This window comes from Lepisosteus oculatus, chromosome 11 (assembly GCF_040954835.1).
Source record: "Lepisosteus oculatus isolate fLepOcu1 chromosome 11, fLepOcu1.hap2, whole genome shotgun sequence".
Lineage (NCBI taxonomy): Eukaryota > Metazoa > Chordata > Actinopteri > Semionotiformes > Lepisosteidae > Lepisosteus > Lepisosteus oculatus.
Genome location: NC_090706.1, coordinates 23,678,632 through 23,691,075, shown reverse-complemented (window position 1 = coordinate 23,691,075; position 12,444 = coordinate 23,678,632). Strand labels below are relative to the sequence as shown.

The 12,444-nt window shown below is 36.0% G+C and overlaps 1 protein-coding gene across 1 annotated transcript; it reads left to right on the top strand.

The window, feature by feature from the left end:
* The first annotated feature begins 933 nt into the window (after positions 1–933).
* Positions 934–11,419, top strand: LOC102692609 (pterin-4-alpha-carbinolamine dehydratase 2). Its single transcript, XM_006631778.3, has 4 exons — positions 934–1,107; positions 3,611–3,742; positions 10,112–10,192; positions 10,750–11,419. The coding sequence occupies exons 1-4, from the start codon at positions 994–996 to the stop codon at positions 10,843–10,845; spliced, it is 423 nt and encodes a 140-aa protein (XP_006631841.3). The 5' UTR covers positions 934–993; the 3' UTR covers positions 10,846–11,419.
* Positions 11,420–12,444: the final 1,025 nt, after the last annotated feature.

Below are 12,444 nucleotides of genomic sequence, written 5' to 3'. Positions count from 1 at the left end.
GTGATGACCTGCAAAACAAGCTTTTATACAAAGCATTTGGTGTGTGTGAGATGAGGCATTACTGCTGGGACAGAGACATGTGGCTTTACTCCAGTAGAATTGGTTTACATCAGGGTTGCACATGGATGGTTTTATAGATTTCTCTAAAACACCAACATCGGAAGAATTGGGGAAAGGTGTTAAACTAGTGCAGTTAACACCGGAAGTAAGGCCATAATTAGATCAATTAGATTAGGGTGTCCCAACAGCAGTGCTGCTGTGTCTGTAGGTTTTAATTCCAACTAAGTTCTTAATGACCTAAATCAGCTTGCTGTTGACTTAATTGGACCAGTTTGATAACTTCTTCCAGATCTTTAGGTGTTGCGGCTTTAAATAAACCTAGCAACCCTGGCGGTTATACCAGACTAGCCTGGTTCTTTTATTGATCTGATACATTTACACTACTTTTTGCAAAAGATGGGGTGTTGATGGCAGTTCTCCGGAAATTCTAGATCAGATTCCTTGATCAATGAATTAGTGTCCACATAACAGGAATTGGTCGAATTCTTTCTTTTTTGTAGCTTTGTTATGTATATTTTGTTACAAAACATTTGTAAGTATCTGTGAATACCGGTCGGAAATGGTTGTAGTGTTCCCATTCACGAATTAGAGCCCTTCCTCACCCAATCAACACACGTTTCTGATGTGAAACCTCCTATATAAACAGCTTCTTCTATAATATTATATTTTATTTATATTTGACAGGAAGCTTTAATTTGTAAACTTTATGGTTCGTCCTTGGTTCATTATTCAGTTAAATGTCAACTCCCATTGTCGTTATGTTAAGGTTTTTAATAGTTTCTTTTTGGCGTAAATAGAAACAAAAAGTGAAGTACTCTACCTTTTGTGCGTCGCCAAGTGCGTACATTTTTTTCTTTCAGGCAGTTGCTGAGGCAGTTACGGGGGTCCTAGTGTTCATGAATACGCTTCGTAGGAAATGAAGTGTTGCAAGCTATGCTCTGCAGAATTATGCGTTTGTTAATGTTTACGCCTAAGGCAAAATTTGTATTTCAGGGTACGTTTTTTAAGATTTGCAACACACTTCTTTCCAGACAGTCTTCTAAAATGGTAAGGATGTCCTTACTTTTGGGCTTTACTCGAATACCTTTGCCTGTAACATAAAAGGGTATCGATACGAATTAGTAAAGCAAAGTACATTAGTGAGCCATATTGCTAATATCCAGTTATTCGTTTAGTTTTTTTTAGTATACGTTTACGCAGTTAGAACCTACGTAAATAACTCTTAACTTTTAAGTTTAATTTGCAGCATTCTGCAAAATGAAACGGGACACTCCCACTCTAGATTTCAAAAGTAAAAATACGCAAACAACTCGCTTTGTTATCAAAGGGTTTTATTATAATGTGATTTATTAAACGTGATATTATGCAGCTGTCGTGGCTAGGGGAAAACGCCAGGTTCCTGCTTTTCCTTACACAATAACTACTTTTCTCTTGCTGGAATGCAGTTGTGGGGCACTGTGCTGAGAATACTGCACGTTGTCTTGAAAGAAATGCATGATGTACATTATTAACGATTATATCATATTCATCAGTACAATCATATAAGTACTTAACCAAAAAAGTCTTATTTTCTCCCTTTGAGTTCCCCAGTCCTCAACTCCAGTACTGTGATTCACAAAGCTGTCACTAATTTTAAGTATAAGATGTACATTTAAATGTTACATAAAAAAGTTTATGATAAGAATTCCTCTCTAGACATTATCTATATTATTACATGACACTGCTATCTTTTCTCATCACTTTAAATCCTTCACGCCAATAAACTTCTTATTATGCTGGTATAATTATTGACTTGGAGTCATTAATCATTACTCAAGAGTATTTAAAATTAACTCAAATGTATTTGTAAGGCAGCTGTACTATTGCAGCTCTCAGGGGAGAGCTAAACCAAAAACTAATCTTCCATATTTAACTTGATGGTGAAAGACCTTATTGGGAACAAATTAACACATTTAATTTATTCTTAATGCATTTCTACAAACAATATATTTTAAGTAATTATATTTCAACTGGCTTGTTCAGAAATTTGGCATGACCTTCTATATGCTGGTTATAAAAGCATTTATTAGTTTTGTTTTTTAGATAAAAGAATGTTTTGGTTATACCACTCTTTACATTGAGTAAGTGCTTAGTTTTCTGTATTCATTGTCAAGTACTATAGTTTGCCGTCTAGAATAAATAGATTATTTGTGGTTAAAGAGCTGTTACTATTGCCAAGCAGCTGTAAATAGCGGCGACTGCCTGTATTATTTTAACTGTGGCATTTGGTGCCCCCTACTGGAAAGTTTGAAAGTGTTTTAACAAAAAAAGATATCAGTGAAGTAGCCTGTCTGGCAATCCATATCAGCTAAATAATAAAAAAAAAGACATACAAAATCCAATCATTTTTTTATTTTCAAATTTTACATCATTTTTTGTTGCTGTAATCCTAATAGTTTGCCCACTTAGTTAATCAAACACACTTGAAAACTTAAGTCTTCATGCTTTGCCACATAAACAAAAGCCACTGGTTGCACAGCTGCAATGGCTTATCAGATTATATGAAGGGCACTCCTCCTGCTAACCCTCTTCTGAGACCGAATGCACTTAGCCGCAGTGTTGCTGGCAACAGGGTTGTTTTGCAAATGCCAACTGTACTGCACCTGAAGCCTGTATTTTTTTTTTTTAGAACAGGACAAGAAGGTAGCAGACCCCAAAGAATGTCTGAGAAACGAGACTCGTGTTTGATTAACAATTGAGAAAGTAGTGCAGTGGTGCCCACTGGGAGAGCATGCAACTGATCTTACTTTAACTTACTTTAAAAACAGAGTGCTCTCCTGTTTGTGGGACAGCTGCGCTAGAAGATGATCCAAGATTCATTTTCTAGTTATTGAATCTGAAGTCAACATCCTTTAATTGCTTATTTCTCACATTAGGACAGGGCATCCAGGTTTTAAAAAAGAGTGGGTTTAGTATTTTTTATGGGCACTGTACAGTAGATTTTTGAAGATTTCCAGTATTTCTACGTAGGCCCCATTGTGTTTTTACGATCAGAAAACTTGTTTATACTCAGTGCAAAGACCTTTGCGGTTTGTGCCCAGCGTATCACATTTGAGCAAAGAGTCAATTACAACACAGTCTTACAGGAAAATGTAAAAAAGTAGTCAGTCAGTTGGAATATGTAGGAATTGGAATGTTCCCCCAGCAGAGGGCGCAACAAGCCAATAGGTTCTTATGGGGTCCCCACTTTTATGAAGAATTTAAGGATAAAAAGTTACTTATAATGATGAGGAGTCACATAACACTGGATTATATTTGTACAACCCAAAATGAACTGTCTTAATTGTGGTAGAGGTTAGAGGAATGCTTCACAGATCGTTTTGTTTTAAAAGTGGTTTTGTAATTTAGGCTGAGACCAGGCAAATGCAGGCCTTTTCTTCCTTCCAGAGAGGCGAAATAATTGATTCAGTCATATCGTGTGTGAGTCCCTCCGTACGGCACGGAAGAAAAGAATGCTTTACTCGAGCGAGCAGCAAATTCCTGAAAAGAGCGGCCATCCCTTCTTTTCCAGGCCTCCGATTCCCAGTGGTTGTCGCCAGGAGAGAGGGAACAGCTGCTGCTAGAGCTGAAAGCCACAGGTTGGGTGGAAGTGGAAGACCGGGATGCCCTGTACAAAGAAATGAACTTCAAATCCTTCAATCAGGTATTCTGTGATCGACAGGACATCCTGAGCTGGTGTATGAACTCTTTCCTCTGGTGGGTCCCTGGCAGGTTCACCAGCCATGCAGTCAGTTATTTCCTCCTCACTTGTCCCATGGATTTCTTAGTTTTGAGAGCCCAAAGTTGGTGTGTTATACTTGTTAGATTGTACAGTACCTTCAGTCCCCTGCTGGTTCAGCTTACGAGTAGTACTGATTGTATCATTAAAAAAAAAATTATACCTCAGGTCGTGCCAACCTGAAACATAACACCAAGCCTAAATTTTGTGTTTTAATTCTATCAGTTAAGTCTTCTGTTATGCTGTGTGTGTTTTTGAATTTAAGCATTAAGTGACAATATTTTTACCACCAGTGGCATTTGACAAGGTCACTTTCTTTACTGCTGCGCTAACCTGGTTTTAAAGTATTGTTTTGAAAGCCACTGTTAAATTGACAGGAAGGCAGGAATGAAAACCAACACTGGCAATAAAAAAGTACTGAAATGAATAAAAAGATTAATCAAAGCAGAAAAAAAGTTACGTGAAATAACTACATGTTGAAAAGATCATGCATGGTCATACATTTGATTCAAATGCTCTTGGAAACTTTAGGTTGTGGAGTTTTGAAAAACCTAGTTGGACATCTACTGGGAGTTTGCAAAGTTGACCAGATGTGTAAAATTTACAAGTAACACCTGTGCCGCCTTCTTTGTAGACACAAAGTTTGTTTCTCCCTACTACCAGTATTTGTTGCACTGTAACAAATTTATAAGGTACTCTTGATTGGTTTTGTCAAACTCCTCCATGAGTGCCATGATTAATTACCCCACAAAGAGCATTCAAAGATCTCTCATATGTTTGTCTCATACTTCACATTATATACTTAATGTATAGGCCAGCTTTTGCCCTGCACACTTAGCAGCTGTTGAATTTGATTTGTTTCCGTGAGGTCAGGAGAGAGATGGCTGGCTGCATTAGTGTCGGAAACAGGCGTATTCGTGGCAAAAGCATCTATCGTGTGACTCTGCTCAGTCTCTCTGACTGCTGATTGGTTGCAGGTGTAGCTCCAGTCAGTTGTTTGACCTTCAAGAGAAACCAAAAGGGGATTGTCTAGTTTGTGTAAAGACATTCTTAGGATTATTTAACAGTTTGGTTTATCTAAAAACAGAAATTTGGACAAAGCTTGTGGTGTTAAATGCATTCATATATACATTTAATTGCATTTTTTTTCTTGGGAAGGTCTCTAATGTTTTTTTTTATTCCAGATTTGTTAAATTGCTTTATATTACCAAATTAAGTGAGATATTTTAAGATTGAGGAGCTCAGTGAGACGTTTTCTTTTTTAACTTTATCCTCCATACACTTGGATGTGCAGTAAGTTATTCACAACACAATTTGACGAAAGTACTAAAACGAGTTATTCAAAGATAGCTGCACTCAAAGCAGCTTTAAGGAAAAAAACATTCTCTGGTTTTCATGGCAAAATTATAAAAAAATCCTTTTTAGCTTCAGCTTTCAGAATATCCATGTCTTCATGTTAAAGTGCTGGCGGTGCAGGAAATGCATTCAAATCACACGTGTGTAGCTTTAAATAGAGCTAGAGAACTCTATGACATGTTATGACTTGGCCATGTGATGCCATTTGTAATTTGTATTTTTCTTCCAGATTTACAGATGTAAACGGCAAAATCTCAAGGCCACTTAGCGGACATCCGCTAATCCAGTGGTTAGTTGTTTTAGCCCCTAATGTACTCTGTTTTTACACTTCCACGTGTTTGAAGTGGAGGACTCGGCTCTGACCTTTCCCATCTGCTCCTCTCGCAGTAAAACTCTCCTCTTACCCTTCCTTGTCAAACCAGATTAAGATGAGAAAATCCAGAGGACCGTTTGGCAGCAATTTGGGTTTCGATCAGAATGATTTCTCTCACAAACAATCAAATGAGATAAAAAGTTTCATCTGCTTCAGAAACCACTAACAGTCCCATCATTCCTAACAGTTTGATATTTTGTTTGTGTTTCACGAAAAAGCAGGCAAACTCACGTTGTTCCAATTTGACATCTTGTGCCATTTCTTCTCATGTATTTTCACTGTTTTTTTCCTTTCATTTGGAGACTTTTCCTAGTACTTTTCTTAAAAGGGATTGAGATGAAGAGTGACAAGCTGGATGATTTCCATTTGCTAGTTATCTCTAAAGTGATGGACTAGGGGAAACTAGATCCCTCAGAGTTTATAATGAGAGTCACAAATCCCCTTCCTCAAGAAAAGAGACATTCCCTACAGGTCCTCTTGGGGGAGCTTGTATTTTGCCAATTATTATTTGAAACTAGCTGAAGAGAGCTTTGCAAGAAAGACAGGATTCCATATAGAGCTGCCAAGAGAAGGATAAGCAAAAATGTTTTTTTTAAATATTTTTTTCTTGATGAGGACAAATTGAATGCAGTAAGTGGAAATCTTAGTATGTTATAACAAAACCAGTAGTCATATCTTTGTGCCAAGTGAAGTATGTGTCCTAGTTTTAAATAGGTTGTGAAGTAAATTTAAATTATTTTCCCTTTTGAATAGTGACATTTATAATTAGTTTTGAACATTTAAATCCTTTTTCTGGAACAACATTTGCTGATTCTGTTCCAAACATTTCTTTGGTGGACATTTCTATGTATTGTATTACTGATCTCAAATGTAAATTATAAGCATTTTAAGAATAGAATAAAATCTTTGGGTTCTGTAAAATGTTTTACTATTTGAATTTGAGTGATTCTCCTATTTTTCTGGGGAACTGGGAGTGCACAAAAAAAAATTAAAATAAGAAAATGCAATGAATGATTTATACAGCTGTTGAATTGATCATTATTGTGCCTACTGAAGACTCATGAATTAAAAGTGAAGAAAATGTTTGAATACTTTGTTTTTACCTTTGGGTCTGTGGAATGCTAGAGTTTAAATGTTTTCGTAGCTTTCTTGGCTGTAGAAATTTCAGATTTATTTAAATGTATTAACAATGACAAGGTCCTAATATTGTATACTGGTGGAAGCTGTTTTACCTTAATTTCACTGTTGCCCTTGCTTCAAACCATGACCACATTACCTTAAATGACAGCAGGTGTTTAATGGTTCTAAATTACAGAGAGTTTGGAAATATGTTCTGTTTGCTGGTTTTTGAGGACATGTCCAAAGTTCACTCAGATTTTTGTGTCTTAACAGTGGTTGCTAGTGGAAAGGGTTAAAGTGTATGTGCATGCACTCATCTTTAGGGAAGCACCATTACTGGGATTAGAGATTCTCTCTTACCCTGAGAGACAACTGGCCCTGCAGCAGCTCTAAAGGATAACTTCAAAGTTTTTCAATATCCCTAGCACACACTTTTTTAGACCTTTTCTCCTATTTTGTTCTCCTAAGGGGGCATTCAGACAAATCTTGGGATGAAACTGCCTGTTCTAGCCGCATGATTTGCTGTGTTAATGTTAAACTAAGGTGTTGTAGAAGTAAGCCTGGTCTCAGGGGCTATGCCTACACTGGCCATTTTCTAAATGACTGACAGTGCCTTCAGTGTTGTATAGTGTTCTGTCGCTTATAGAAAGCAGCCACATTTTCAGTCCCGTGCTGTTGTAACTCCCACAGAACTTCGCACACAATCTCCCACCCACAGCAGCAAAAAGGACAGCTAATAACTAATCTGTTGAAACGTTCTGAAAAGCTGTGTGTTACTCGGTCCCTGGAGTTAAAGCTGCTCTGTTCAAGTTCAGACATGAAAGTTGATGTTTTAATACTTAATAGACAACCGTAACAAAAAGATAAGTTTGGTCTGGTACCAAAACTGGATGATTCAAAGGGAGAGCTTGCTCCAGGAGTAAGCACAGGTGAGTAGGAGCTTGTTGCGTCTACAGTTACGCAAAAGGGAGGGCTAGTGCAGAACATAGTCCTACCTAAGGCTGAATGGTGCCAGTCTGTTTTTCTTTATAATTAGTGATCCCTCTGTAATTTGATAGCTCAGATTTTAAAATGTGGCCCGGAAAAGTGTTTTGTATGGAAAAAAAAAAATATTTGTATCACTATATGGTCAGCTTTGTGGGGGACCACAGATGTAGCCTGGCAGTTGTTACTGCGAAACATGACTTCATGTTGGATTTGTTTTCCCATCCAGCCGTCCTTTTCTTGTAAAGTTTTATGAAAGTCCTGACGCCCTCCTCACTGTGGTACTGTGGGTTCTTGTTGGATCCATGTTCAAAGATTAGTGCTGGGGGAGCTGAGCGGTTGGTGAATCTGCATACATTTAGCCTTGGCAAGACGATATCCGTTTTTAAGCTCTATCCCGCACCGTGAAAAACTGATCTGTAAATAACAGGCACGTGTTTGAAACTAGAACTGTATTTTCACTTCACCGCAATGTGGGTGTGCCAGTCTAATGTCAAATTGTCTCATTCAGTGTTTTATGACAATCATATGGTAATAACCAGAAAGTGCCCTTAAAGCAGTACGAAGGGAAACACTTGTTTTGGCCAGTCAGGTGTTTCTGATTATTTGAGACGCGGGTCTGCGTAATGTTACATCAAATTACGCAGCCCTGACAGGATGTGAATTATTGTGGTTTAAGGAGTATGTTCCATATGATGGAAGATGAACAAAGGACCAGAAAGGGAGCATCTTTGACCTCTGGTTGCTAAAATGTTTGAAGATGAAAGTTCTCAGTTCAAGTGCAGCATTGAAAGCTGGCAACAACTGCACCTCCCCCTCATTTGTAAATATTCTGCCTCTTTGTGCTTTTTTTGTTGCCATAAAGCACAGCATTAGTAAAATATCTTGGAATAAGCTGACAACTGCTGAACCCATAAAACATAAAGTCTTTAGGTCTGTTTTAAAGTGACAGTTGTTTTAGATATTGATTTCATAGTGTAAACTTCTTCAGTTTGTGACACACCTTTATATTATGCATTTTCATATACCTGGCAATGGTTTTTGGACATTCGTTATTTGTTTTCCAGTTACAGGCAAGGCATATAACAATAATATCCGTGGTCTCTTAGCAAGCTTGGTTTAGTTTTTTAAACTTAAATTAATCTTTTATTGAAACAAAATAAACAACTTTGCTTTTTGTTTGTCTTTCACTTTTCTTGCACTATGCTCTACTGGAAAATTTTTTAAGCACTTTCAGATTGTATTGATCAAGAAAAGGTGCTACACAATAAATTCTGTTCTGCAGGCATAAGAGATGTGAATTAAATAATAGCTAACCTTGCATTGGAGAGATTGGTAAACTTACTAACTAAAAGGATTGCTGTAAAAAAGAATGAATCATGAATCCAATTTATGAGGAAAAATGAATACATTAAGTAAAATTATTAATTCATATAAGTAACACATTGATACTGTATATTAAGTAGTAAATTTTGACTGCTGAATTTGGAAAAGACCAGAATGAACATTCGATAGTGATCTGCATAGCTGGCTATATAATAATTGCTATTATTTTTAATCAAAGTTGAAAAAAAGCAGACACTAGTTTGAAATTGGTGGCAGGCTCAAGTTGCAGGAATATGGCAATTACTTAAATTGATCAGGAGATGGCTTCCTTGATAACCAATTAAGTCAACTTGCTGCTCGTGTTACATCACGTGGATGAAAATAAAACTGATTAGAAATTGGTTACAACATACTAAAGGCTAAACATAATTTTCTCTTCAAGTAATTCTGTTTAATAACGATTGAAGGCGGGCAAATCTACAAATATGGTCTCTATGATGGCTTATAAACAATAGTGTTTCAGTTTATTTAATTAGCTGAGGAAGTATTTAGAGGCTTAATTGAGATTGCACTGGGAAATTGCTCTGAAATAGCAGGTCTTGATTTTTCATGGTTGGGGACGTGTGTGAGGGATTTCACTCTTCTTTGTGGATAATTAAAATAACCATAATGACTCCCTGGATGGCAGCTGATTGGTAATCGCATATGTAACCAGAAATTTGAAGATTGTAACTTTGTTTCAAAGCAACATGGTTTCCACAGGCTTACAAATTGCACTTGTTTAAAACAAAGGCTGTTTTCTAAGATTACATTTAAGACCAGGAAAAAAAGAAAGCTGTTACTTTAAAGCAGATGAATTTTATATTACCTCTAGGGTGTTCTTTCCAACACCACAAAGTATTGTTTTGACAGAAAATAATGAAAAATGCATTATACTTAGTAAAAAACAATAAATGTCTAATAAATTCTAATGCTTAATATTGCATATGTTGAAAATATAGCCCAAGTATGCACATGAAATTTAAAAATCATTTGGAAAGTAAAATCTTGATTGAAAACATTTGACTGTTTTGACCGTTTTCACCCCAATTAAAATTATTTTGTTTTCAGTTTTTCTTATTCTGTTTCTTAATTAGGCTTTTGGATTCATGACTCGAGTGGCTTTACAGGCTGAGAAAATGAACCACCACCCAGAATGGTTTAATGTTTATAACAAGGTAATTACAGTAATCATTGACCATTTAATTCTCAGTTTTGACAAGTGAATGTGTGACAATGCAGTAAACGTATGAGCTAATATGTTTGTAAAATTTTTATTTATAAAATGCCTCATTTCTGTAAAAGCACATTGCTTTCACTGTTCTTTGAAATTATAACTATCAGAAGAAATATTAAAATGTGTTCTTATGCTAAAGACTACTGTATACAGTAGGGTTTTTTATTTAATGGAAAACATTTTATATCTTAATCCTGAAGGCTGTGTTTCATTTTATGATCCATTATTAACTCAAAATGACTACTTGTAGACATGAAAAACGGGCCTCAGAAAATCCTTTGGATTCCAAGTTTAGTCTCTGAATTATTGTGTGGCTCTCTGACTTTATTGTTAGAAATCCTGTTATTAATCCCCCGTTTATTAAAATAGCAGCAAGACTGGACATCTTTTGGGCTCTTAATTTACCTCTCTTATTCTATTTGAGCTATCACATGTTTTAGAAAGTACTGTGATTAAATTCATTTGCTCTTTTTTGTTGCTTTTCTTCTCCTTTTTCAGGTTCAGATAACACTGACCACTCATGACTGTGGTGGACTCTCAAAGAGGGACATTAAACTGGCCAAATTTATTGATAAAGTGGCTCTCACTATGTAACATTATGATTTAATCTCAGTTTTATATGAGCAAATGTAATCTGGTAATATTAGATCATCTGGAAATTGTGCGATTTTGAAGCAGAATGTTTTTTTTTTCAGAATAACAATATTTTTCTTCCTCTGCTTATAGATTGTTTTAGTTGATCCCATTTTTTCCACAAAAATATTTAACAAGTAAAAACATGACAAAGCAAAGGCTTTGATTGTGAAGTCTTTTGGGAAAGCAGTAAATGTTATTTTAGTGAGATAAACTGCTCTTACCTGCAAAGTTCTTTTCTATTTTTATTTTATTACATACAATCTACTGTGAGTGGACTAGAAAAAAATTAGGACACCTCTGTTTCTCTTCTTGCAAATTTAACTGGAATGTTGTTAATATAATTAATAAATATTTTAAGTATTTTATCATCTCTGCTGGCTTTATATCACAAAGTACCCACTCTACAATGTATGATGTACAAATGAAATGCAATACTTCACAGCAATGTGAACACAAATAAACCTTTTTTATTTTTTTGTAAGTTTTTACTATAAAATGTGATGTACTGTCAAAATAAACATGACAAAATTAATTGTAAGTGCTTTAACACAATCATGGAAGCATTGATGCACAGACCTGATCAGCCTCTGATAGAGTGCTGTGTTATGTTCCAGCCACTCCTGTAACTAACTGATGAAGGTTTGCTTGTTGAGGTTGATGAGACAAGAAAATAACATGACCAGTGCAAGAGCTCATCATTGTTATCTTGAAGTCTTACCCCTGTAATTCTAGTGTGCAGTCTTGCATTGTCTGCTGCAAAGTCAACATTCATGGATTGACTTGTAGGATTGGATAAACTATTGTTTCAGTACATTGTTTTGCATTGAGGAGATTTAACGTTGTTCTCGATCTGCGTGAAAAATGGTGGTTTTTGAAAGATATCATCACACACCCACTGCCCAACTGTTCATTGTTATGGCTGTTTCTCAGCTGTCAACATATTAACATTGAGCGGCCTCTGAGCATGCAGCTAGAGCATGCAGATAGTGAGCTACATTGATTCTGCTGATTCTGTGTTATTTCTTCCTGGAATTTCTCAGGTTGTAACTAGCACAGTCTAACAATGATTAAAGGTAGGTAGGAAAATGATAGATCCATAGCTACTGTGGAAACTATTACTTTCCAAAATGTGACCTTTTCCTAATAGTCACTTTCCACTTTCTCCAGATTAGTCTGCTGATTGCTGAAAAAGAGCATCTTATTCTTTGTGCAACTTCTCCTGACTGGCATCCTTCATAACAGTAACAACCTTGCAACCTCTATTTCTTATACAAGGCATTATTATATATTTTGGCACTTTTGCATTAGTAGATTAATCTTGTCTTTTTAGTGACTGTTTAGAAAAACTCTAACTAAACTTGTTAGTTTTAACTCAAATATCCAAACACTAAGCACAGTGTATTTTATGAAAACACTTGTTTGTTATCCTAATGAACAGTTCTACTAGATCAACAAGCCTGTTTTCTCTTAAAATGTACATAATATAATGTACTGTATGTTCCCAGTCAGCTATCAGTGTAAAATGTAGACTGTACTTGCAGTGCACATCTTTATACT

Bases quoted from the DNA above. Each gene is read 5' to 3' on its own strand.
- LOC102692609 (XM_006631778.3), top strand. From the start codon at position 994: ATGCTCTGCAGAATTATGCGTTTGTTAATGTTTACGCCTAAGGCAAAA. The intron at 1,108-3,610 runs GTAAGGATGTCC...CTTCTTTTCCAG, and splicing joins CCAGACAGTCTTCTAAAATG to GCCTCCGATTCCCAGTGGTT. The intron at 3,743-10,111 runs GTATTCTGTGAT...TTTCTTAATTAG, and splicing joins ACTTCAAATCCTTCAATCAG to GCTTTTGGATTCATGACTCG.